Genomic DNA, 25,811 nt, shown 5'->3' on the forward strand with positions numbered 1-25,811 from the left:
AGTGTAAAATACACAGAAAGACATTCAGATGTCATATTACGGACCATGTAAGCTGAAAAAATGTGGTTTTGTGATCCTGCACATAATTGATACAAAGGATCTACTCCAGTCGAAGAATCCACGTTTTTTAAGTCGTCCTAGAGTACGTTAAAGACAGAAGCCAGTGACTGGGATTACTATATAGAGGATTATTTTTGTGATCTGGACTACTCACATTAATGGACTCTTTTACCTCTATAATCACTTAAGGATGTAACATTATGGCGGTGCAGTGTTTACGTTTCCGTAATTCCTCGTAGGTCAAATAGGGTGATCTCGTTTGATAAGGTGCCCTGACAGGTGTTGTACATTAAGAAGGTGCCATCATGTACCATATAACTTAGGCGGGACTGATGCTCTCTATCAGAGTTAGATATGCTTTAAAACATGGACTCCTCTCAGAAATCAATGATGCCACAGGATGAAGAACTAAGACAATATTATTACTAGTGGTATAAAAAGATAATGGACATGAATTATAGATTCTCACTGTGTGTGTCTTTAAAATTTCATTATCTCTGTCTGACATGCTGATCATCTTCAATATGCTGTTGAAGTGAAAGATTTGAAACAAACCTTAAGAATGTGAAAGACTAGAGAGTGGGAGGATTTAACACTAAAAATTACATAGTGCATTAAGATGATGTTTGCCGTGACAGGTAAGGCTTCAGGATCTGTGAAGAGATAAACATTTTGTAGAATTTTATGTGCATTGCGGCTCTCATGCTTTGTGTGTTCCCCCCCAAATTTTACATAACCTCAATCACACAAAATCTTTGAAGAGGAATGCTGAAAGTTGCACCTCTTTCTGACAGTTTAGCATCCTCTTTCTCTATAAGTCTGCTCAGTGCAGATACATAGGCCGCAATAACAAAAACAAGCTCAGAATCAAGAGATGAAAGTGTCTCTTGCTGATGATACAATCGAAGAACTCAATCCAGATCCTAAATGCCTGGCAAAAAACCAAGATCAAGTCCTGAGATGCATTCCTGTTCAATGTTTATACATTACAAGAGCGAAAAATTTAAGAAGGATGAAATAAAAACTGGATGACTTGAATTACAGGGGTTTCTTTGGGCATATAAACAATGGTTAACCATGTGCCCTTTCTACTTAACTTCTGCTTAGATTTTCTGTGCTTGATGCGGTCATTAATAATGGCATCAGTTGACATTGGACCAAACAGTTGCATAGTTTTATTTGCCGATCAATGTAAACTATGGAATTTAGGCCTCCAAATCCCAGAGAAAAGATGGTTGTAGCTTAATACAAAATAAACACATTAGTTGAGAGATTTTACAAATGGCATATGTTTTCAGAAAGTTTGACTGTTCAAATTTGTTAATGGGCTTGTTTTACAGTATATTATATATACCGTTTGCATCCAGAATCCCCTGGAAAAACACTTCAAACACTTCTTTCATTTCTTGCAATTGACCAAGAAGAATTATTGGCTCAGAAGTTTCGAAACAAATGAGACCCTTTTTTCTTCTATTATCCATGGTATTATAAAGGGTTAAAAGCAGGTATGCATAACATTCATGACTTGAACATCAATGCTGTAAGTTACATACTCATTTATCAAGCAAGATATATGAATCAGACATGTAGTGACAACACATTTTACAAGTTTTCAGTATTGATGTGAACACTTTGTAGTCTCCTGCTGTAGGGAAATTGCTTGGACATGAAATTTTCTTCTGTTAATGCAGGTATCCCATAACGTTATTGACTGGAGCATCACTGCTGTTAGTGACAATGTACATACCAGGTTTTTGTGGCTTGGACATTGAATTTCTTCTGTTTAAGTCGGCTCCATTACAAAACTGTTACCTATAGTTGGCCCATACCTTAGCAAACACTTTTACCTCTGGGAGTTTTGTGTATTTCCTGAATGTGACAATGTCTCGTACACACCACAGTGATATACCCCACACAAATAAAGTCAAAAGTGGGGAAACAATTCCTTAAATTTGATTGATTTTAATCACAATTTGATTGATTCGAACGTCCTGTGTCAAATATGCAGGATTCCTGTAGCATTAACTTTATCTGACGCTGCCCATACATGTGATACAGTCTTGGATCCAGTGCATGAGATTGGTCTGATCCAAAATCTAGGACATTGGTATGATCTAAAATGCAGAAGATTTGGGGATCATTTCCTGGAGGTTTTTATTGGCTCTTTTGGACATATGAAGTAATGAAAACGGTTGTTTTCAACCCAATTTTTACCTTTAAGATTTAAAACGAGTACAATTTTACTGTATCAAAGATTTAGGCAATTGGTTCTATTCATTTGACAATATGATCATATTTCATGAATCTTCATAATCATATCAATGTAATTTCAAAAATCACATTTTGATAGTTTTAAGATTAAATGTTCATTGAATTTAAAAATATTAGGAGGGGAACAAAAAAAAAAATATATATACAAATAAAAAAGATTGTGTATTACTCTGATGGGTATTATTTTCACCCTCAATGACCTTCACACAATCATTTTGTACTTATAGACAATGTAGAAAATATTTGGGATAAACTGTAATTATACATATCCATTATTCAACTGATTTTTCCAGTTAATTAGTTAGTCTTGTATGTAATACTAGCTAGGATGTGTTGCATCATTCATACGAGATGGCATATGAGAAACTGAGAGAGAAGGAAGATATGTCACAATACTTAATCCGTGGAACTAATTCATTAAAATTTAATTAGTTCATTCAAAGCAATTATTTTCTGTAGTAGACTAGTAATTATAGTCATATACTGAACAAACACAAGTCATTGATCCACTGATCATCGGAGCATGTCTAATCCAGTCAATCAAAATAACACAGGCTCGGTTTCCTCATCAAATAGTTTCTTTTTTCTTATCAAAAGAAAGACACTTTAAATTTGGGTCATAAATGACTCTTAATTGCTACAAACAAATTTAAAAAAAAAAAATGATGAAAATTAAAATTAAATTCATGTTTTTATAAGTAACATGAATACAATTTATCTTATGAAATGCAATGTATTCCCGTTGCTTGTAAACAGTGGGAAAAATTTGCAGAGTTATACACAAAGGGTAATAAATTTCAACTTTTGAACATCGTAGAAAATTTACAAGCCCCTTAATTTTTAAGAATTTATGTTTGTACTTATTAGAACCAAACTTAGCCAAAAGTATAGATCAACTCATGCATCCATTTTCTTGTGTGTAATAAATGTCCTTAATGAGGGATTCCAGGAGATTTTCCACTCCTGATGGGAGACATTTCTGGGAGTCTCCCGGCTGATCTTGGAAGTATATCACATGTATGATCTGCCTGTCTTGTGACAGAGATTTCCTACCAATAAGACTGGTGTTCAGATTGATTAGGTTACAAGATTTAAGGTCAAGGTCACTACTGAACGATCGTTATAGATTAATTAATCATTTGAAAATAGGAACAATATATATAAATATATAATTGAAGATGTGTTTTGACCAAGTAAGGAGATGGGTTATTTTGTTTCCATGATCCTCCTGGAGGTGTAGCTATTGCTGAAAACTAACTAGAACAATTGTCACTTTTAGTTTTGGTTCTAATGGTATTTATAAGTCAGATTATAGATTGTAGTGGGAAATTGAGGTATGTTCAGATGCTTGAAGTCAGTGAATGTCTTTGAAATTCTCTCTGAAATATGATATGCTACAGAGTTTTGAATTTTTTTTTGATTTAAAACAGTTGAACTGGGTATGAGGGAATTCCCCTGTGTTTCAGTGACCACTTACTAGTGTATTGCTTTAAATTATGCATTTGAAGCCTTATGTGACCAATAGGATCTAAAGCTTACTTGGAATTGCTTTAAATTATACATTTGAAGTCTTGCTCCTTTTCATATAAAGGATGTCCTGTTGGTACACTTAACACACAGATTACATGTAATTTCACTGGGCTTATATATGACACTATAACATGTTTACATTCATTGCTTCTCAATAACCTTTGCTATAGAAAATATTCTAAGCTAACATAAAATATGTACAATTTACTGACAAGAGTATCAAAGTTTAGTAGCTTTAATCAGAATTCTCATTTAGGATTAAAGAGATATCCAATAATGAATGGAAAGCAATGCTACATTGATCAAAACAGGTTCATGTACCTTGAAATCTATGTTCAGGTAGATACATAAGGCTTTTAAATATAGGTGAGATCAAATTTGATACTGTAATTGCTTTCGAGACCATCAAAGAAACGAGTACATAACAGAATGTCAATTACATTATTACGTGTTTACGACCTTGTTGAGGTTTTGTAGTAAAACCTGTTACAGTGTCTGACCAAGTGAAAGTCTGTCAAAGTTTTGAGGGAAATCGTGTAAATTAGACTTGCATGTGACACGTAATATTGTGACACATAAACAAGGTCAGTTCTTTTTTTTTTTTTTTGCAGTAAAGTAAAGGACACTGCAGATGATGTTGCTTAGATAATATTTTTGTTTAACATCCTGAGCATGTGCAGTATGATTTAGCAGATTTGTTATTGAGAAGGGAAGTTTCCTCTGTTCAGGAACAGTAACTCCGTAACTTGGTTCCAAGACCCTTTAAATGTTTTAGAAATTCATTGACAAGACAGGAATGTTATTTTTGCTTTAATTTCTCGCTTCAGATAAAGTGCATACATATGTGAATAGCTTGATTGTTGTGCATTATTTAGGAAAGTTTTGCTTTAATCCAAGGTGTATGGGGTATGTAAGGTTATAGGATTGGAGTTTATATGTGGACACTGAAAGCTGTTGGGGCACTCGTCTCCAGGATTTCATTCATCTCTTCTTGATGATTGAATCAACATAGGTTTTGTATTTGCTTAGTTTGATAATGAGGAATTCGAATTTTGTTCAATGTTTGGATTACGTATTAAAGTCTTTCATCGCAAGGTCCTTGAATAACTTATCTCTATGAGGCAAGTATGACAATTGCATGTAATATAATTATTACCAACATGTATGATAAGAAAATCTAGAGGATTTAAAAATTTAATGGTTGAGTGCTTCATTTAAATCTTATTTTGGTGTTGGTAATGAAAATTCACACCTTTTTAACAGTGATATTGCAAGTCATCAGTTAGGCTGTGAATGTTTGTTTTGTGTTTCGTTGACTGTATCAGGTATCTGGACAACACGTAGTAGCAAGATTGTGTTACTTTGGTAGGTAGAACCTGGAAACAACCACTATTGTATACATGTGTATCATTTTCAGATTGTACAATTTGATATGTAATATGTAATTGGAAAGTTGATGGGTGCTTAATTTTATTTTCTGAGTTTTAAAATAGCAGTGAGTCACTCAGACGTCCTTATAAGGATAAGTTAGGAACAGGGTTTTTTGGGGGGGGGGGGGGGGGGGGGGGGGGGCACATCGTGGTTTTAAAAGTTTTGTGAGCATCAGAGAAGTAGGTATTAATATCTACAATATTTTTCAGCCCTAAAAAGGTAGAACTATCAAAAACTAGATTATAGTAGATAAAAAGATGCATGCATGTAAGAAGTGGAAATCAGTCCATTTTCCCTGCTGCTGAAGACATGCACTTATTTACCGTACCAATTAGACTTCACAATTATGTCACTAATTATGCTGTAATTTGATTAAAATTTATGAGAAAGAGGTATTTTCTTTGTAAAATTATATATGTGTGTGTATTAACTAAATGGATGTACATGTACATGATGTCATAGACACAAGAATACATGCATCATGGTGAAAAATCGCTTTATCACACACTTCACAGTCTTATTTTGTACTTTTATTTTAGGGTGAAATGCAATGTAGGCATCTCTGTTCTTTGGTGGATATGTCAAAAAATACAATTTTGTTCATGTATAATTTTATAGAAATTAAGCAGCTTTGTGTTATTTTATGACAAAAAATTGTATTTCTTAAAGACTCGATATTGTGATCTGGTATGAATATGGAAACAACTAAACTTGTATTTCTTGAACACGTAATTTTGTGGTCTGGTACAAACATGGTTGTTGTTGGTTTTTTTGTTTTACATCCCTTCAAGAAGTTTTCACTCATCTTGTTGAGACGTCACCAGTTGTAGGTAAATTAATACCACAAATTTAGACCTATATGCTTATAGTGCTCAGGGCCATAGCAGTGAGGGTTCTTTATCGTGGCAGTGCATGCTGGGACATGGGACCTCCGTTTTTTAAGGTCATATCCAAAAGACCCATGATTCTCACTTCTAACGCTGAGCATTTGACGAAGGAGCAATTCTTACATATAATTTTGCTTAGTTTCTGACTAAACGTACGTGGCAAAGGCACGAACGAGGCTCGAACTTGATACCCACTGGTTACAAAGCAAACACTGTACCACTGAGCTACTGTTTTTTGTATTATACCTACTACCTATCCTCTTCGTGCCCGGTGGCACATAAGGCTGATTTTTGTATTATATTCATCTTCATATTGAATCGTCATAAATGATTAGCGGTACTGTGTTCGTTTTCTGATAAGTTACTGTTACAATGCTCCGATGAGGTGGGATTTTTATCAGGTAGCACATCTTCTTTCTCTTAATGCTCAAGCTCCAGGGATTTTGTCTACCTTGTGTTCTGCAGAATGCTCCCAAGCTTGATCAGTTGTTGGAACTAACACATCTTATTGAAAGCTGCTTGTTTGAGAGGGGACTATAAATAGCAACATTGATGTATTTGCATGATAAAAATGTTTTGTGAAAGATATCGATCCTGATCCCATATCATGAAAAAACAAAACTGATTTGATGAGTTTTTGGCTTAGCACTGCAAACTTGCGATTTCCTGTAGGCATATCACCTTTGTGGCTTTGATAGATTGATAAAGGTTTTTGCTACCATATTATGACTTAGTAATGCACCATAATGTCAATAATGGTGCCTTGCTGATGTTGCAAAATACGTTCAATCATAAGGAAACTAAACCTTGAATATTTAGGTAAACATCATGTCCCATAATCTTGGTGTCTTACTGTTAGCATAATCTTGTTATCTTGATCAGGCCATTGAAATTTTTTTGTACCCGCGTGGGTAGACGGATGATTCACTTGAAGACACCTGTATTCTGTATAAATTAATGCTTATTATTTTGCATGTCGATGGTTAAGCGTTACTCACAGAACTGGTAGTGACAAGCTTGGAAATAAATGATCTCGAGAAAATCTGTGTGAATTATTATGGGAAGTCTGCATTGCCATGCATCATCATGTATCTTGCTTGCAAAGTACAAAAGCTATAGAATTTTAAAACATTTCATTTGTAATGAGGTTGCTTACCATCATTTTAGGATATTTTACATTTATTGCATGACAGTGAGGGGTATAGACAGCATTATTCACCTGAGAAAATGCAATAGTCTTGGAGGGCAACGCCCAAAAATTCATGCAATAAATTGTTTATTTTACTGAATCTACAACAGAATTTTGCACTTCAGTATACTTTGTTTAAATCTCTTGACATTTGATTGTGACATCACAATGCTTTTAGAAGGGAAATGCAGATGGGGTCCTGCAGAAGGGACACAAATTTCGTTCATCTGACCAATTAAACCAATCAAATTAGTTCTGTCTGAAAATCTTAAAAATGTAATTTCAGTTTTTAATATTAGCCATTCCCATCGAATGTAAAGGTGATTTCTAGTTTTGTACTGTATTGTCTTTTCCCTTAAAGTTTATTGTAAAGCACTTGTATTTTCTGCTATCTTGCCTTGTTCGATTTATCAGCGATACATAGTTTTCACAAACATTACATTTGTTTGTATAATATTACGCAGAATTAACAGCCTAGGTCTGTAATCTTTCCATTTCATATTATACTCATTGCCGGATACAGCAATGTAAAAGCTGTCAACGAAATGAGTAGTTTAAACACACACCCCCCCCCCCCCTTAATAGTCATGCAGCAACATGGATAGATTGAGACTATACCATGTCATACAACTGATTGTAATTCGTGCAAATTTAATGATCATCAAGATGACTTTACAAGTTGACGTGAGGTGGCCCATATGACTTTACAAGTTGACGTGAGGTAGCACCAAAGTTAACAGTGTTTGAGTGTATCATGTGAACGTGTACCCAATCGACCCAAATACGTGGTGCTCAGGGTGGCTTTTGAAGATATTTGGTTGTGTTGGCCATCTGTCAGATGTCAGAAATGTCAGATGTAACATTGCCATATAAAGGACTGGAAATCCTAAGCGATTTCTATCTATATGTATATAGGTGTGCCGAGTTCATCTGTGCCTTTCATACGTCAATGAACATTGGTCAAAGCTATCCTATTCATCTAGTGTAGATATGTTCATAGCCGATTTTGATCTTGTATCGTGACCCAAACATTTAAGCATAGGACTTATAGAATTATTTTTTTACTGCAAAGAAATACTAGTGTCAACATTGGGTAGATTAAAAAGCACTGGGTTCAAACGCTCCCATTTATTTTGATTTACAGTTTTTGTTTGTGTATATTTCTGACTCTGTGTTATGATAGAGTTGACCAACCTTCAGATGACAAAATGGCTGTCATTTGTAACATCTGTGTCATTTATTGCAAACTTCGATCCCTGAAATGTGTTGTAGGTATTGTTGAAAAAAAAAAATCTCCCCAGAAATTTATAGTTTATTTGTATACCTTTCAGTAAATGTTTTAAAGTTTTCAAAATTGATGGTTTCCTGTTCTATAGAAATTCATCATTTCTGGGATCCATCATTTCTTAGATCTTGTAGGATTTCATTTTGTATGTATGTTTCTTTGAATTACATGTACATTTATAGAGAGTTAGTTACAATGTTGGATTTCTTTATAGGTCGCCGACGGTACATCAGCCGGCCGGGAAGCACAGACCTCCCATACTCCACATACTCCAATCATGATTATTCAGGTAAATTTAAAAGTTCATCTATCTGCATGTCCATGTGCCTGATTTCACTACACAGATAATTACTATGTATATATACTAAGTTGATTTGAGATGTAACATGCATTTTTCCATGCTCAGAATATATCCCCAACTAACTGATTGTACTCGGCATTCATCAAAACAACTTATACTGACATATAAATTGGTTTGCTATTAATCAGCACATTATAACAGCCAAGGAACAGATTTGTAACATCAGGATTTTAAAAGAATAAATTCTAAGAATTTGTTTATATATATGACTCAACCAAGTTTGGGACAGTTTATGCTTTTTATGCCCCTGTGATTGGAGATCCCAGGGGCATATAGTTTTTTGTCTGTTTGTCAACAAAACCTTTGACTTTGGCCATAACCTTTGAATGGATGGTGATATGGCTTTCATATTTCACATATGTATTCCTTGTGACAAGACTTTTCCTTTTTGACCTTGTGACCTTTACCTTGGGGTTTTAATGGCTGTTCAGTGTTGCATTATGTTCACTGATGAAAAGTGAAAATTCTTGAATTTTGAAGTTGTAAAATTCATTTGTAAATAATATTTAGATACATGTATAAGCTAAATGATTACCATTTTGAATTCACTCAAGGAATCTTGCAGGGTTAGAGTATGGTTTGTTTGCCTCAGTATGACATTCATTCCAGCGTAAATTTCAAAAAGTAATCATTCAGTGCTCTCCCCAAACATTGATCTTTCAGAAAAGATGAACAGAATGGGCATTGGAAGTATAAACTCATGTATGGTCCTAATTTTGTAATGCAAGGATTTCTTGAAACTTGTGTTAATTATCGAAAGGATTTGTCTCAACTCTCAACCAATGTCAAAAAATCTCAACTCTCAACCAATGTTGGAAAATTCTTCTGGCTATATGACACATTGCTGATTTTGATACACGGAATCTTAATTTGCAGACCTCATTCAAAAAGTAAATTAGATCAGATCTATGCAGTACATGTGTATGAAATGTGTCACAATATACATATGTAAAACAGGGATTTTATTCCTATATATATACAGCTGTAGTCATCAGAGTTTGGGGGTGGGAGGATATATATTTAAAACACATCTTTATTTGTGGATCTGTATGGAGTCTTCCCTAAATCTATAACGTGTAAGTGGCGGAGAAACTCCCTGTTTTGTGGAGCCCCTCAGGTTTGTGTAAGTGGCGGAGAGACTCCTCGTTTTGTGGAGCCCCTCAGGTTTATGTAACTTGGTTCCTATCCAATCGTGATATGTAGGAACTGTTTGTATGTCTGCATGTTCCTATGTATAATATCTCATAAACAATTTCTCATCACTTGCCAAATGATTGTACTCTTAGATAGGTAGATGGTTTCTATGTCTACCTAGTTCTGTCTATCTGTATAGTCCTTAATGTATATAGACAGTTAGTTTGCATTATCCAGGACTGCTAATGAGAAAACATTGGTTAGAGTTTGTGTGGTAGGATGTCCTAGGTCTCTTTGCCATTCTTTGAAGAAATCTGTTCTTGTTTTGTTGAAGCAGTAGTGCCCGTGTAGTTTGTCAGTTTGTCTGTTTGTGGGATGATCAAACCTTTACTTCTTTTTCACTTTGGTATACAACAACTAAAAAGTCTTGTTCTCCATTCTCTGTGTCTGATGTATAGAATATTTTCGTCTAGCACAAGGGTTGCCATAAAGCTATGTTGCTTTCTATTACATTATACTCTGTCACATTCATTTACTTTGCAGGCTTCTCCTATCAGTTTCTGATAGTGAAACTGGTTGAAATTATCCAAGTATTTAGCTATTATAAGCATGAAACTGAATGTTTTGTTGAAAACATGTAATGTATTTCAACATAGAATTGCTCTTGTTCTGATGGTCAATGCTAAAAACAAGTCTTTTTCTATTGCAGGTCCTTCCTACAATGGCTATGCTAGTAGCTTAGATCCCCACACTTATGAAATTATGTCCAAATATACTGGAGGATATGACTACCCACAATCCTCAGCAGTTCGTTCATACAGTACTGGTTCAAGTTCAGGCTCTCAAGTATTAGGTTCATCATATGGACATAAAAGTGGTTACCAGCCAAGTCAAAGACCACAGAGACATGCTTCCTATGGCAGTTATGATACTGGAACAAAATATGGTGGTTCTTCAGAAATTGGATCAACATATGGTGGCTCCTTAGAAACTGGGAAAAGATATGGTGGTTCCACAGACTCAAGTTTAAAATATGGTGGTAGTCACACAGACTTTAGAACAAAGTATGGTGGCTCCAGTGATGTACATGTCGGATCTAAATACGGCTCTAGTGATTTAGGATCAAAATATGGCAGTTCTAGTGACACACGATCTAAATATGGTTCCTCCATAGAGTTGGGATCAAAATATGGTGGAGCCAGTGAGTTTGGAACGAGTTACAGGGGCACTTCCAGTGATAAATCAAGGTATGGGGATACCCATAGTCATGACAACAGCTCAAGCAGTTATGGGGGGAGTGACATCAAGCCCCAACACTCCACAAGGTACAGACTGTTGGAAAAAGCCAGACACTGGTCAAAATTGGTCTGACAGGGTCAGACACTGGTCAAAAGTGATCTGACAAGGCTAGTGTCAGGTCAAAAGTGGTTAACCTGACACAGTTTTCATTAGTTTTTGTGGTCATCAGATATTCGTAGATTTATCAACAAATGCAGTTTTGTTGATGCATGATTTTTGTGGACAGACTATTTCTTCCTTTCTGGACAAAAATTGTGCTCTGTCGATCATTGATTTCGTGGTCTAGCATGACCATGTAAAGAATGAAAATGATGAAACCATGGTAATCTACATGTATAAGGAATGAGTGGTTCAGTACCTGTAAACGGGTCGCTGACTATTGCATCTACTCCTATAGCTGTCTTCGTTAAATTTCCTGTACTCCTTACACGATATTGGACAAAAATATACATGCAGAAATGAAATGAAATAAAAGATAAAAATAAGATAAGATTAAAAAACACACAGATATATAAACACTTAAGTGCACACATGCATGTGTTGTGATGACATAGAGTAAGTAGTATTGTTGAGGAACTTCTACCTGGCTGTAGGAGAGATCCATCAAGCATTGTCTATCACTCTCTACAAAAAGTCATGTTAGCGGACATAGCCAGGGAAATGATCTGTTACTACTGGATATAACTTGGAAACCAATGCAGACTTTGCTCAATACTATTTTCTGTTTCCCAAAGAAGCCAAACTTGAGCTAATACACAAACTTGAGCTAATACACAAACTTGAGCTAATACACAAACTTGAGCTAATACAGTGCATTTTCAATCATTTGCCTGATCACCTGTTGTAGGTGGACTACCTTTCATTAGGTTTCTCTCGTGTCACATTTAATACTTCATTGTCAAGAAATAAGGTAAATCAAGAAACTCTTTAGCAGGATGAAAATACTTTTTATAAAGAAAATTAATTTGATAGGTGTCAAAAGTGTTCTCATTCAGATTGGAAATGTCACTTAAAAACCTTAAAAAGTAAATTAATATTAACATCGTAAAGCTATTGAATGGAAGTAGATACACGAGTTTTGATGAGAAATGACATACTAAGTTAGAATTTGATAGTTCATTGTCCTTATAAGGCATACTTAAGATTAGGATTTCTAAGTGCAGTCAAATATTTGTCACAATGAAGCTTGGTCATTAGGAAGAGACGATTTCTTTCTCATAAGCTGAATAATATATCCTCTGCCATCGTGGAGAAACACAAAAGCTTTGTTTGTACAAAACAGTTAGGAGGATAAATAAAAACGGGTCTTAAACCCAAATAACCCCTAAAGACAAAATTCAAACAATAACACTGCATATTATTTTTCACAAATTATCAACAAGATGATCTAGGTTGTTTAGAGAATAAAAGGTGATAATATTCTTGCCTGTTAAATAACTTTTTAAGATGAAATACCTGTGTCATCTTCAGACATAATTGCTGCCTCTTTTCTAAGGGCTGAGAATACAGTTGATAAAATTATCTAGACCTTTTTAAAACTTAAAAATGATTCAATCTTAAAAATGTAGACATACTAATTATTGTAATGAGACATCTTTCACGGTGGGATTTTATGCAGAGAGATTTTCATCAAAATTCCTCTACAACAAAATGTAATGACAAACAGCAATCAATTTGCAGTGAAGAAAGGGAAGGAAAAAAAAAAACAACACTGAAGTGTTTAATGAAGAATCATCTCCGCTCCCTGAAGGTGTACCGTGAACCAAAAGGTGGCGTGATTGAGTTGTATGCAGTGCATACAAACAAAAACCTGTGCACCTGTCAAGGAATAGCCGTTTGTTTTTACCTGCAGTAATGGGACATTTTTATTGTCTATCTTTGTAGCTTGGTTATTGCCAGTTTTCTTGGTTTATTTTTACAGAACATTAATTTATTTTTCCATTTATCTTGATTTATAGTCAATTTCAGACCAGCCTATTTTAAAGGTAGAGAAAATAGAGACATTTTTGGTTTTATTAAGTACACAAGTTAGTGCTGTGATCTGCACACTTTTAGTCAGAAGGCGGAGGAACTGATAGACTAAAGAGAAATTGATACACACTGTTTAAAGGTCTGAGTGGCAAGAAGGGGGCGTAGGTTACACTCTGAGTTGGTCTAGACCTATGGACCTATAGTTGTCCAGTGGCTGAAATTCTTGACAAGTTTTGTATCACAGCCAACAGCCAGTCAGAAGTTTTTCTTGAATAATTTCTTGTTGGTTTTTTAAAATCCAAAATATATGTAGAAAGTGTAAGCTTGACGGATTGAATAGAATTATGCTTTGAATCTGGTTCATTGTATGGGTGATATAGAGAGGCTTGGAATCCCATGCAAGGCCTCTTTGGAAGGTGCCAGGTGAATTGGTTTATGATAAACTTTTCAACACTAGTGATGATAAGATTGGATTGTTGGATAACTGTTACATAGAGAGCCCGATTAACAAAGAAAATGTTTGGTAACAAGGAAAAACAGATATGAAAGATAAAAAGAATCCCACCCCCTATAAGTTGTTAAGATATTTGCAATACACATTTGATTTTAATTGTTTTGTTTTTTAAGAAATCGGGTTAGTAAGGATATACGCGTTTAATTGATATGATCAGTCTATTTGATAATTTTGATAAAATATAAAACCACAAATATATTCTTATTAAAATTACCTACATTTTGACATTTTAATTTTTGTATACATTGCATTTTAGGTATGGAGAAAATGAGGATATGAAGCAAAGTGAAACTCAAATATCTAGAAAAGTGAGATCTCCATATGAACGTTACAAACCACTGGAAGATGATACGCCGACACAAAGCAAGGATGTGGACCTCCAGGAAATCCGATCTCGGAGCCTAAGGTACCGCAGCAGAAACGACAAAAAGGAACCTCCATCTGGGAAAACTCAGATCAAAGGAAGCTTTGAGATGTATGGATCAGAAACAAGAAAACCTAGTGAAACCAGTGAGAGCTTTGACCTTGAAAAACCAGTGTTCTCTTCTGTGGATGATTCTGTAGAATCCTTAAAAAGTGCTTCTTTCAGTGAGCGATGGAAGAGAGGAAGTTCTGGGAATTCTCCGGGAAGGCTTGGAAGTACCAAGGACAGCCTGGAGAAGCCCGATTTCGGATCCAGTGAAAAGGATAATTTCGGAAATAAAGACTCTACTGAATCATCTCATTTGTCACCTTGGAGACAAAGAAAATTAGAAAGAGAAAAAAGAGAAGCAGAAAAAGCAAAGGAGGAAAGTGAAAAACTGAGTTTACAAGCTCATGAACATGTTTCGTCAGGTGAACAGATCCCCACACAAGCAAAAGATCAAACAGCTGTTCAAACTCGTGAACAGGAAGTCAGAAGAAGAAACCTTTTGGAAAAATTAGAGCGACCTAAATCAGTGGATGCTGATGCTATTAAACAACTTTTGCTAACAAGTGACAGTCCCCTATTGAGATCAAGATACAGAGATGCAGTGAGGAAAAGAGACCAGTTGAAGGAATCGCTGGATGGAGCCTCAGATATTTCACAAGAGTCAGGAAGTAGAAGCAGAGAAACCAGCCAGCCCTTAGAATGGAGTTCAGCTAAAGCTCTACACGAGTGCCTGAGACAAAAAGAAACACCGGACTCAAAAGAAGAAACTGGAGATAATGTTAAAGACAGTGTTCGGAAAAATCTAGCAAGTATCAAAAGCTTGAAAAATTCTGTACAACAGAGTGATGAAATAAAACCAGAGCAAGTGCATGGTGAACGTTTGAAACAGGATAACGTTGAGCAAAATCGTCAGGATTCTTCTAAGAGGAAAATTCTTGTATCTTCTCGCTCTCATATTGAAAATTTGCGTGATTCTGTGAAACAGAAGGACGCTGAACCCGTACAGAATACTGTAAATGTGCCAAAACTTACTGTCTCAAAATCAAATACTGAAACTGACAGCAAAGCAACTAAGAGTATTTATTCCACAAAAAAGTTGTCATCTACTGACTCTAAGGAGGAAAGGGTAAAAATTGAAACCACAAAAACTAGCAGTGTAGGAACTGATGATAATTTGTCAAAGTATTACAGCAAAAGTAATCAGGAAAAGGTGCAGACAAATGTTCAGCTATATAAGGACAGTCAACCTGAGGGTGAGAAAAAACCAGAGGTGGAGAAAACGCCATCAAAACGGGCCATTCGGCTAGGAAGAGCAAGACACCATGGACAAGAAGGGCCATCACTTGTTAAACATATGAGTGACCTTTTGTTTGAGGATCCCAAGAGTGTCCGATCCGAGAGGAAACATACTAGTGAATCAAATGAGGAGAAGAGTTCTAAAACATTCAGTAAACCTTTAGAGGAGAAATCCTCACCAGTGCTCAAAACAAGGGTATCTACTGATACAGATAAAACACCTCATGAACAGTTCTCAAGTGCCAAGTCAGTGAAAGGAGAAACTAAAGAAAGTCTTAAAGTGAAAGACTCGGATTCTAAACAAATCAAGAAGGCAGACTCTACAATGAAGACTGCATCAGAAATTTCTCCTAAAGACACCGATTTTAAACAAATGAAGAAGGTAGACTCTACAATGAAAACAACATCAGAAATTTCTCCTAAAGACACTGATTCTAAACAAATCAAGAAGGTAGACTCTACAATGAGGACAACATCAGAAATTTCTCCTAAAGACACTGATTCTAAGCAAATGAAAAAGGTAGACTCTACAATGAAGGCTGCATCAGAAATTTCTCCTAAAGACACTGATTCTAAACAAATCAAGAAGGTAGACTCTACAATGAGGACAACATCAGAAATTTCTCCTAAGGACACTGAAAAAGTGAAAAGTCCAAAATTTCAACATGTTTATGGTAGATCAAAAACTACAGATGTTAGTAGCCTTTTGGTCAAGAAAGCTGCTGCAATAGTTGATAAAAAGGAACAGAATTTGAATAAAACAACAGATTCGGTTGTATCTACAACTGTTACACCAAAGTTCTCCACAGAAAAGTCAAAAACATCCTTGGGAAAAATAGATGAAAAGGCAAATGAAACGGAGACAAAGAAACCAAAAAGTATTGATGAAAGTCAGTCAGGATTAGGTTTTCCTTCCACATTTTCTGTTGATATGAACCAAATATCTAGAGCTGAAAGGATAGCCAGATACAAAGAGGAAAGAAAGAAACAGCTAGCACACCTTGCCACCATGTTTAGTGAACCAAGGGAAAGCAGCAGTGGAAAAGATATTGTGCCTTCACTGTTTACTGCAGCAAGGGAAGATGGTGATGGATCATTGGGAAGATCAAAAAGCATGAGAGAGGGGTCTCCACAGAAATTTTCATCTCCAGTTGCTAGGTCAAAGAGCTTGAGGGAGGATTTGTCAACACAGAAATCCACAACAGGTTCCCTTGATGAACAGGAGAAAGAATCATCTGATGTGCAAATGAGTTCATTTGATGAGTCTGGTAAGGAAATTCCCCTTAAAATGAAAATAGCACAGAACAGAAAGATGTTTGAGAAGAAGACCAGTGAAGATGAAGACATTAAAATATGGCACAGAAGATCACTCACAGATTCACCTCGTGAGGGAGGTAGCAGAAGAAGTTCAGCAAGTTCTGACAGAAAAAGCTTAGGAGATGATTCCTCTTTAGAGAAACTGAAACAAAGATATTTGTTTGGAACTGATTTCTCAGAGGCCAAAACAAAGAGACAGTCTGTAACCGAGGCAGAAAATTCTCCACTTTTTGACACATCTACATCCTCAGAGGAAGTGGTATCTACATCTGCCTTGTCCACTACCCTGTCATCTGAAGAACCCAGTGTCTCGGAGGAAATTTCTTTTGACATAAGTAAGGCCAAACAAGCCTTCTCCAAACCTGAACCAAAGCAGAAGTTTATGTTTGGAACAGACTTTGCTTCCACTACGGATTCAAAGCAGGAATCTCCATTAGTCAGCACTGAGAAGTCCAAGAAAATGGAGAAAGATAGAGGTGAGTACGATGCCATTAAAGCTCAGAAAAAGAGGAGACAACTTCCTTCTATTCCCTCAGCACTTGGGGCAGGCTCCCCATCAGAGAGTGTATCCAGTAAAACAGAAAGTGATAATGATCTGTCTCAACAGAAAAGTGACATAGTGTCTAGAACTTCATCAAAGAGTGCTTCAGTCCCAGAACCTCAAATTGCTCATGCTAGAGTATTTGGTGGGAAGCCACATACTTCCATGATGACTTCAAAAAGTGTTGAAAAAAGTGACAGCAAATCTGTTCTGTCTAATGTTCATTCTAAGGATTATTTACCTGCAAAGCCAGATAGCTTATCAAAGTCTGACATAACTTCTAGTCAATTGGAGAGGAAAGCACCGGCCACAAAAACTGTCTCACAACCTGTAAGCCAAAAACCAGACAAAACTCCAGTGTCTCAAAGTGTTGCAATGAAAAGTGATTTATCTAAACTTAAATCACAAGAAAAAGGTGAACCAAATGGTACCTCTCAAAGCTCAACTAAAATGTATCCAATTACCTCTGTCACAGAGGGTGCTAAAGATATCAAGTCACCAGAAATAGATGCTGCAAAGAAAACAACTTCTCGCTTAACTAAGTTGAGAAGGCGTAGTCCTGTTAGATCCAGAGCATCATTCTCACCAGGTAAAACGAAAACCGATGGTGAAATTCAGAGTGATGCTAAAGTTTTAACTCCACAAGCAACAAAAGAGAAATCAGAAAAACATGACACCTCTCAGAAACTTTTATCCACACAAAATGTGCCAAGAAAAGCAACTGCAATCACAGGTACGGAAGCATCTGTTAAACAGAACACGACAGAGGTGAAAAGGCCTAAAACACAGCTGCCAAGCCACACACTTCTGGATCAACCCAAGAAATTGTCTCGGCAAGATAACTTGGAGTCAAGATTTGAAATGGTACAAAATCTTGATATTTCTGGTGTCCAAAGTAAACAAACAAGGACTGATATTGCTCAATCAAAATTAGATAAACCCCATGCAGCAGAACTACAGGAAACTTTAGAGTCCCAGTTTATGGTCCCTACTAAAACTCTCACTGAATCTTGTACTGAAAGTGTGTTTAAATCAGAATCATCACCTAAACCTGAAAATGTGCCAAATCTAGGAATCGTACCGGAGTCGGAATCTGTATTAAAATTTGATACTTCAAGAGAAGAAATGGTGCTCAGTGCAGATACAGTGTTAAAACCTGATATAGTGTCAAAAGCTGCAGTTACACAACAAACATTCAAACAAGTATCAGTGACAGAGGAACTGGCATACGAGACGTCCAAATCTAAACCATCAGAAACCGAAAACGTGCCAAGGTCTCGCACTACACCTGAACCAGAATCTGCTTTGAAATATGATCTACCCAGAACGGAGATGGTGCTGAATCCTGAACCAGTTTCTAAACAAGACTGGTTAGCAAAAGCAGAAGTCAAACAAAAAACCGATACCTTTCAAGCTGAGGAAGTCGTGCAGGAGAAAAATGTAGAAATGGCCCATTCAAAGAAACATGTTGAAGAAGGTGCTAAACCAGTAAAGAAAAGGTCACTCAAAATCCGTCACAGCAAGTCATTGTCAGATAAATCAGGAAAGGCATCCGTCCACAGAAGTAAGACAATCAGTGAGAGAGAGCTGAAATCAGGAAGTTCTGACAAGCCATCCAAAGATGACATTCGTAGCATTCTCATGAAGTCTCCAGAAACAAACCTAGACGATTTACTGATGGAGAATGTGGACTATCTGTCGGACATTGAGACAAATGATCCCTGGGGTGTCCATAAGGTGGACAAAAAAGCAGAACCTGGGCATTTGAGAGAGGGGCTTCACATGCGGGCTAAACAAGCCCATTCTAAGCCCACCAAGGAACTCTCAAGTAGTTCGGAAAGTTTTGATAGGTATGTGATACTTTTTCAGGATTTACATGAGTGAAATTGAAGTTGTACTTGGAATCTTGACAGTCTGGAAAATGAAGTGTTGGTATTCTATATATTCGTTTCCCCTGTAGCTCTGCAATGATGAAAAGGTTTTTATCTTTCAAAAATAAAACTTTCTTTTAATTATCTATCTAGTGTAAATATTTTTATAGTTTTTTTTACACAGAGATTAAAAGTATTAGCTCTTTGGTATATAAAAATAAAATAATTGGTTAGTGTAAATTGATCAAACTACAGATAAATTTTATGTATTCACTTCATTTTTAAGATTTTATGACATCCTGAAATCCAGAGAATTAGGCTTAGACTCGATAATCGTTTACTTCTGGAGAAAATCAAAATTAGCCGAACATTGTAGGTATTTATGGATGCTAAAGATTATTTGGCTGTAGAGTGGGTGAAAGAGAAAGTTTGGCTCAGTTTCAAACATCTCATAATCCATCATCCATAAAAGATTGAATTGAATGAATCCTGTTTTGTTGAAATGCCATTCGTTTCAAAAGTTAAAACCTGTGTAAAATTTCAACTTTCATTAGCTTTTACACTGCAAAGCATTTGAAAAGGGGAATAACTCTATTTGATGTGTAAACCATATGTTTGGCTGTTAATTATGATCTCACACAATGAGGTTTCCATCACTGGTAAAAAGCTGCAAATTCTTTGGTCAATGTCATGTATTGAGAACAGAAAGAATTATCAGGTTTAGAGATTTGCCAATATGCCAATTTGTGAAGAAAGAGAATCAGCTGCTTCCAGCTCACTAGAAATCTGTTTTTATTCACAGCCTTTTTTCCGAAATATGTAAGTACTATAGAAAAGTTTTTGCATCATGCAAATGTTGTTTTCATGCATTTTTTCTTTTTACCTGAAATTTTGTTTTCCTGTTGTGTTTCTAATATTTCTTTGCCATTAGCATATATCTTTTCCAAAAACCCATGATATTGATTAAAATTAAATTTTTTTTATCCATGCATTACTTTGACTTAGATTTGCAGCCTTTTCCGGTATCTTGGTTTTTCCCTAGATACCCGTACTGATGTCATGATCGTATTTCACACAATGTCCAACGTGATGGAATTTCAATTGATTTACTATTATTAATGCATGAGAAAAATGAGAACATTGATCTGATATGTGTGTATCAATTTTGTTTAGAAAATTAAAATTGGATAAAACCAGTCATCTTAAGGCAGACATACCAAATCAGACACCCGTAACCTTGGACGAAAAACATGTGAAAGACATTTCTACAAATAAAACCCCAAACATCAGCTCAGCTTCAACCCAACCAACTGCTAACATTTCTGCAAATGAACTACAGGATACCAGCTCAACTTCTATTCAACTCATCACTCAGCCTACCCATCAACTTTCAACTGACAAAACTCCTTCACATAGTTTATCAAATCTTCAAACCAAATCACCTGAGGAAATACATCAGACTTCAAGAGAAATAACTCCATCATTAGGGGAGGTAATTCCAGCAACTTCAACTTGTGAAATTCTGTCAGAGGAGCAGATTGCAGAGAACGAACTGAAGAAGAGGAGGAAGGACAAGACGGCCATGAGAAAATCACAGCTCAATGCCGGACAACAGGCGGACCAAGGTGAGACTCGTGTTTGATGCATGAATATTTTTAGTGAAAATCAAGAGAAAATACTTATTTTGTGTATTTAAAATTTGCCATGATTGGGTCTGATGCAGTATTAAGCATAATCATGATTGAGCGCTAATGGAGAGATTTTCATATAATAATGCAATCATCAATTAGCACTCTAGCTTCACCACCAAAGGTGCTAAGATAAGAATCCTGCTAATGTACCCACACATACAGTATACTTGTACAAGAGAGGGGGGCAAGTGTAAAAACTTGGTGTATGGAGATGGATGTTGTCATGAAACAAGTTGGAGAATATAACCTAGCAGTTTAAGCTGGGTACATGTGTGATTGTTAGGGAATACTCTGCTTGCAAGTTGTGCTTACAATTTTCATACTTAAGCAACTCTTGAAGACCCCAAAGCAGAGGTGGATGTTTTTGTTGTCAATGTTGGTCATCAGTAATGAAATGGCCAAGTTAAGTTCAGGTAAATCCAATTAATTTGAAACATTTAACTGAGTTAAGTACTTCACTAATGGCCCATAAATTAGGTGTATTCAATGTTGAATGAGATTTTCGTACAGGTGAATTTACTTGGTTTCCTAATTATAAGTTTGTTAATGACATGTTGCCTAAATTGCATCTTGGCTTTTGGTGACTTAAGTGCAGCCTTTTTGTTAACTTTGTGTATTCTTTTGTCAAAGTCTGTGGTTTAAAGTGTTCTGGGATTGCTTGCATTAAGTGAGAAAGCAAGTTCATTTTATGCATAAAATGCAGGTAGGAAATATTGATACCATAAATTGAAGTTTCTAGTGGAATGCAAAGTGTATAGGGTTTATATTTTAGTGATAGGACATGCAACATTTCATGTGAAGTGTAATGTAATGGGTCAGTGTTTTCATACTTCTATCCATCGTGTGGCTGTTTGCTCAAATTAATCTAGATTGAGGGAGATTATAACCTTTCTGAAAAATTTAAGTAGGTTCACAAAAAATAACAACAACAAAAAACCTTAAATAAAATTGGTTTTAAAAATTTTCGAAGCATTATAGGAGACCCAGAAAACATGCAGGATCATTATTTTTGGTAAAAAATTCAGAATCAACAGGATTTCTCTTTATTTTTCCCAGAATTGAACAGGGATTTTTTTATGCAGTAGTTTTATTTGGAATGTGTTGAATTTAGAGGGCAATTTTCTCATGGGGGAATTAAACTACTAAATATTTGTAATAAATTTTATCTAAATCAATCCCTGGTTTGGTAACATTCTTGTGTGATCATATCTTACAGAAAGTGAAACTCAGTTGGTGTGCAGTTGATACAGCATGGATGAAAGTGTATCATTCACCAAACATCTGAACAATTTTATGATGCCAACATTGCATTGGTCTAGTTTCTTGAAAAAGATTAATCTGATTTTTTCTTTTGATTATTAATTTTTTTTTTTTATATATTGACAACCAAATTGTCTAGTCTGTCCATTGCTGAACTCAACAAAATGTCCAATTTTGTTGTACGTAAGCAGTAAAACACAAAATATTGATTATATTTACTTTTTGAGATCTTGGTCATGAACAAAAGGACATTTTTCTCTCTTTAAATACCGTAGATGGTGTCACAGGTCATAGGGGAAAAGGTTACAGTTTAAATAGCATAGAAATTATCTTTAAAGCCTCATTTGAACAGGATATTTATGGATGGATGTACTTGATCCTCGGGATTACTGATTTCTAAAGAGTAAAATTACAATAGAAAGTTCTGATCAAACTGGAAAATGAATACCTCATATTGGATTGTCAGATCAGGTGATTGCATGCTTTAATATTTGAACAGCATTGATATTAGTGGAGTGAAATGTTTTGATTGTGTGTTATCAATGCATTATGCACATCATTTTCTGGTGACTGTACACCAATAGATGCTTTTTAAAACTTTTTGCAAGACCTCTTTACTGGCTTTTTGAAGGGATGTTGTGGTAAGTTTTTCTTTAATTGATTCAAAAATACAGTGTATGTATTTTTTTCATTTCCAAAGTTTTGATGTTTGGAATCTTAAAGTTAAGTAATTTAACTTTATAATGCATACCTTTATAAAAAGTAATTTAAAAAAAAAAGAAGTTTGAATGTATTTTTAGAAATTCCAATTTTTTTTTATTGATATACAGTCTGTAGTCCTTCCAAATTCACATTTAATACAATGAGTTCTGTAAACTTTCTAAGTAATCGTTTTCCAAAAGGCAGGCGTTTCTCTGAAAGCTTAAATAAATTTCAAGCGATAGAACTTTTTGTATAACAGAGTATTATTAGAGGGTAGAGGAAAAATTGAAGCGTAAAATTGAAAGCTTAACCCCAAAAGTAAATAAGTTTTGAAGTTTTCATTTTCAGTGACAATTGCTATACCCTATAGACCTTGGTATAAAAAAAAACCTGAATGAATTTTTAATGGGTGCTTACAAAACTCTGCTGGAGTCCATTGTTACTTTCATGTAGAGATAGTACACGCTGTATATACATGTATGTGGAGCTGTAAAATGCACAACTGATTCAGCCATTTAGCAAAAGCAGTTTTCCATATATCTTCTCATGTTAATTTCATACCTGCAGATAGCTATCATATATATTTGAATTCTGAGTTTCAATGCACAAGCTGAATTATTTGCATAACCAGCCAGTTTATTGCCAGTTTTGACAAAGGGATTGGAAACACTAGTTCAATTCAGTTTTTCACGGGAAGAAGATATATGTTTTGGGACCTATTATTTGTTCAAAGTTTTATAAAAAGTATCACTCCCTGATTTTTAGAGGTTTTGTGTCTTTCTATTCAAGACATGAGATTAACAGATAGAAAGGCTAGATGTCATCTTGCGTGACTGTAAATTATACTCGCAGAAAATTGAAAACTGTTATGTTTCAGCCAAAATTTTAGTGGATCAAGTTGTCATTTTTTGTTCAAGAGGGCCAGGTATCTGCAATGATGTACAAAAACAACTGCTTTTTGTAGGATGTTTATTACTGCAGTCTGTGTTGGGAAAGTAATTGTTCAAATAATTTTCTTTTAAGAGACAGGGGTTTCAGGAAAGTCTTGACAATGTGTTTGATGTAGGCATCGATTGTATAAAATTATATGTTGTATGTGTATTATATTAATGTATAAAGTTCGTACTTGAAGAGATATTCTTTCATTGCGGGAGAACCCTCAAGGTCCATTGAGTCGCCTTATCGTCAGATGGAAAATGAGAGGGGGTTACCAATACAAAACCTACCCACACAGCAGGCTACAAAGCAATATATTACATACATTTTGCCAGGATTTTGTTATTTAGCATATGAAATTAATGACAAGCGAATTTCATTCACGAAGTTTTGCAACTGAAGCACATTTGCATATATTTTGTCAAAACTTGTTAAAAATGTTTTTATGGGACACAGTGTGAATGAAAGTAGATCTACACCTTGTGTCTGCACTTCGTTTTCAGTTTAGGGTTTTTTACACTCAAGGACACAGGCAATCAGTCTGTGAAATCTTGTGTGTTATCAAGCCAAGTATAGCGACGAGTCACTCCTTTTCATCAGGATACACTATTATTGTCCTAAATAAGTAGCTTGGAGCACTTTGAAATTTTTTCATCCTTTATCAAAGGTACCACCCATATGACTCTTGCCATCTGTTAGCATGGAGAGGGCATTCATGTTGAGTGCATGAGGTTGGTGCATTTTAAATCACATATATTTTGCATCTCTAAGTGGAATGGTTACTGATGAGTTCTGTTGCAGATGTTCATTAAGACCTTTCCTAATATTTGATCCAGAAATTAATTTGCAGATTAGATCGTTAAAAAACTCTATTTCAAAAATTGCTAAATACATATATACAAGTGGTTGGTTTTTTACAACCCCCTCAAAAAGGTATTCATTGATTGAGATCCTTCTATTGATGTGCAATATGAAATTGATAAGTAACAAAGTTTGTGGATTTTAAAAGGTCGTCCGTTGAAATTTTTATAATACAGCTCTACAGGAGCATTTTTGTTTTTACTGATATTGCATCAAATCCTTTCCATGACACTCGATAGAGGGCATGGGTCATCAGAGATTTGATCCAATACCATAAATTGAAAAATATTGACATTATTACATTAATTTTGATGTTAGAATGTTTGATCAGAACTGAAGGCCTGTTGAACTTGACAGTTTCATTGATTATTTTATCACCTGGGTAGATATTTTGTAGGAGGTAAATACTTTAATTACCATCAGAAATCAATTTTCATTGTTTGAATTGTGATAGCTTAAGTAAATATAGGCTGTGTTTCTGGGCTTAGTCAAGAGGTTAGAGGGGGCCAAACTTTTAAGACACACAGGGATATGTACGAGAATCAGGTCAAGGTCATACTTCACCCACCCACACAAGTGTCTCAACCCTAATGTGAATTTTCTCTGAATTGAACCTGTGAATTTGTGATGTAAGTTGCAGAAGCAATGATGCAAGTGATATTTTAGTATCAAGAAAATGAAATTTATTCTGTTGACTTTTAAGCCCAGCCCCCCCCCCCCTAAATAAAACTAAAAGAAAAAGAACACTGAAATGAAAGCAAACAAACAAAAGACTAGCAAACAGTGTACAGGTATCTTAAAACCAAACATCAACACAGACAAAGCAACAGATTCGTAAGTTATCGAGTTCGTTCTTTGATGGACATTTCATGACATTGTCCTGTCATCTTCATCATCGTTATACAGGTCATAGGTCATGCTCCCAGTCTCGATAGATTGCTACTCATAACAATACAAAGAAGATGAAATCATAGCATACAAATATGTTGGCC

At 35.4% G+C, this 25,811-nt stretch overlaps 1 protein-coding gene and 1 long non-coding RNA gene across 4 annotated transcripts in view; one reads left to right on the forward strand and one right to left on the reverse strand.

Moving 5' to 3' along the window:
• The window catches only part of LOC125680774 (serine-rich adhesin for platelets-like), an 80,514-nt gene that overhangs the window by 22,909 nt on the left and 31,794 nt on the right, over window positions 1-25,811 (forward strand). For 2 of the 3 annotated variants that reach the window (XM_056153959.1, XM_048920539.2), the window contains exons 2-5: window positions 8,868-8,942; window positions 10,858-11,473; window positions 14,189-19,348; window positions 20,543-20,994. In XM_056153959.1, coding sequence (XP_056009934.1) covers window positions 8,868-8,942; window positions 10,858-11,473; window positions 14,189-19,348; window positions 20,543-20,994 — 6,303 coding nt within the window. The remainder of the gene's footprint in view (window positions 1-8,867; window positions 8,943-10,857; window positions 11,474-14,188; window positions 19,349-20,542; window positions 20,995-25,811) is intronic. The other variant, XM_056153960.1, reaches the window with a different exon arrangement.
• LOC130051660 (uncharacterized) lies at window positions 1,592-12,738 on the reverse strand. The gene is made up of 2 exons (XR_008799933.1): window positions 11,806-12,738; window positions 1,592-2,174 (listed from the first exon to the last, which is right to left on the reverse strand). It is a non-coding gene; the product is annotated as an uncharacterized LOC130051660 (long non-coding RNA).

The sequence above is a fragment of the Ostrea edulis genome, chromosome 2 (genome assembly GCF_947568905.1).
Source record: "Ostrea edulis chromosome 2, xbOstEdul1.1, whole genome shotgun sequence".
NCBI classification, from domain to species: domain Eukaryota; kingdom Metazoa; phylum Mollusca; class Bivalvia; order Ostreida; family Ostreidae; genus Ostrea; species Ostrea edulis.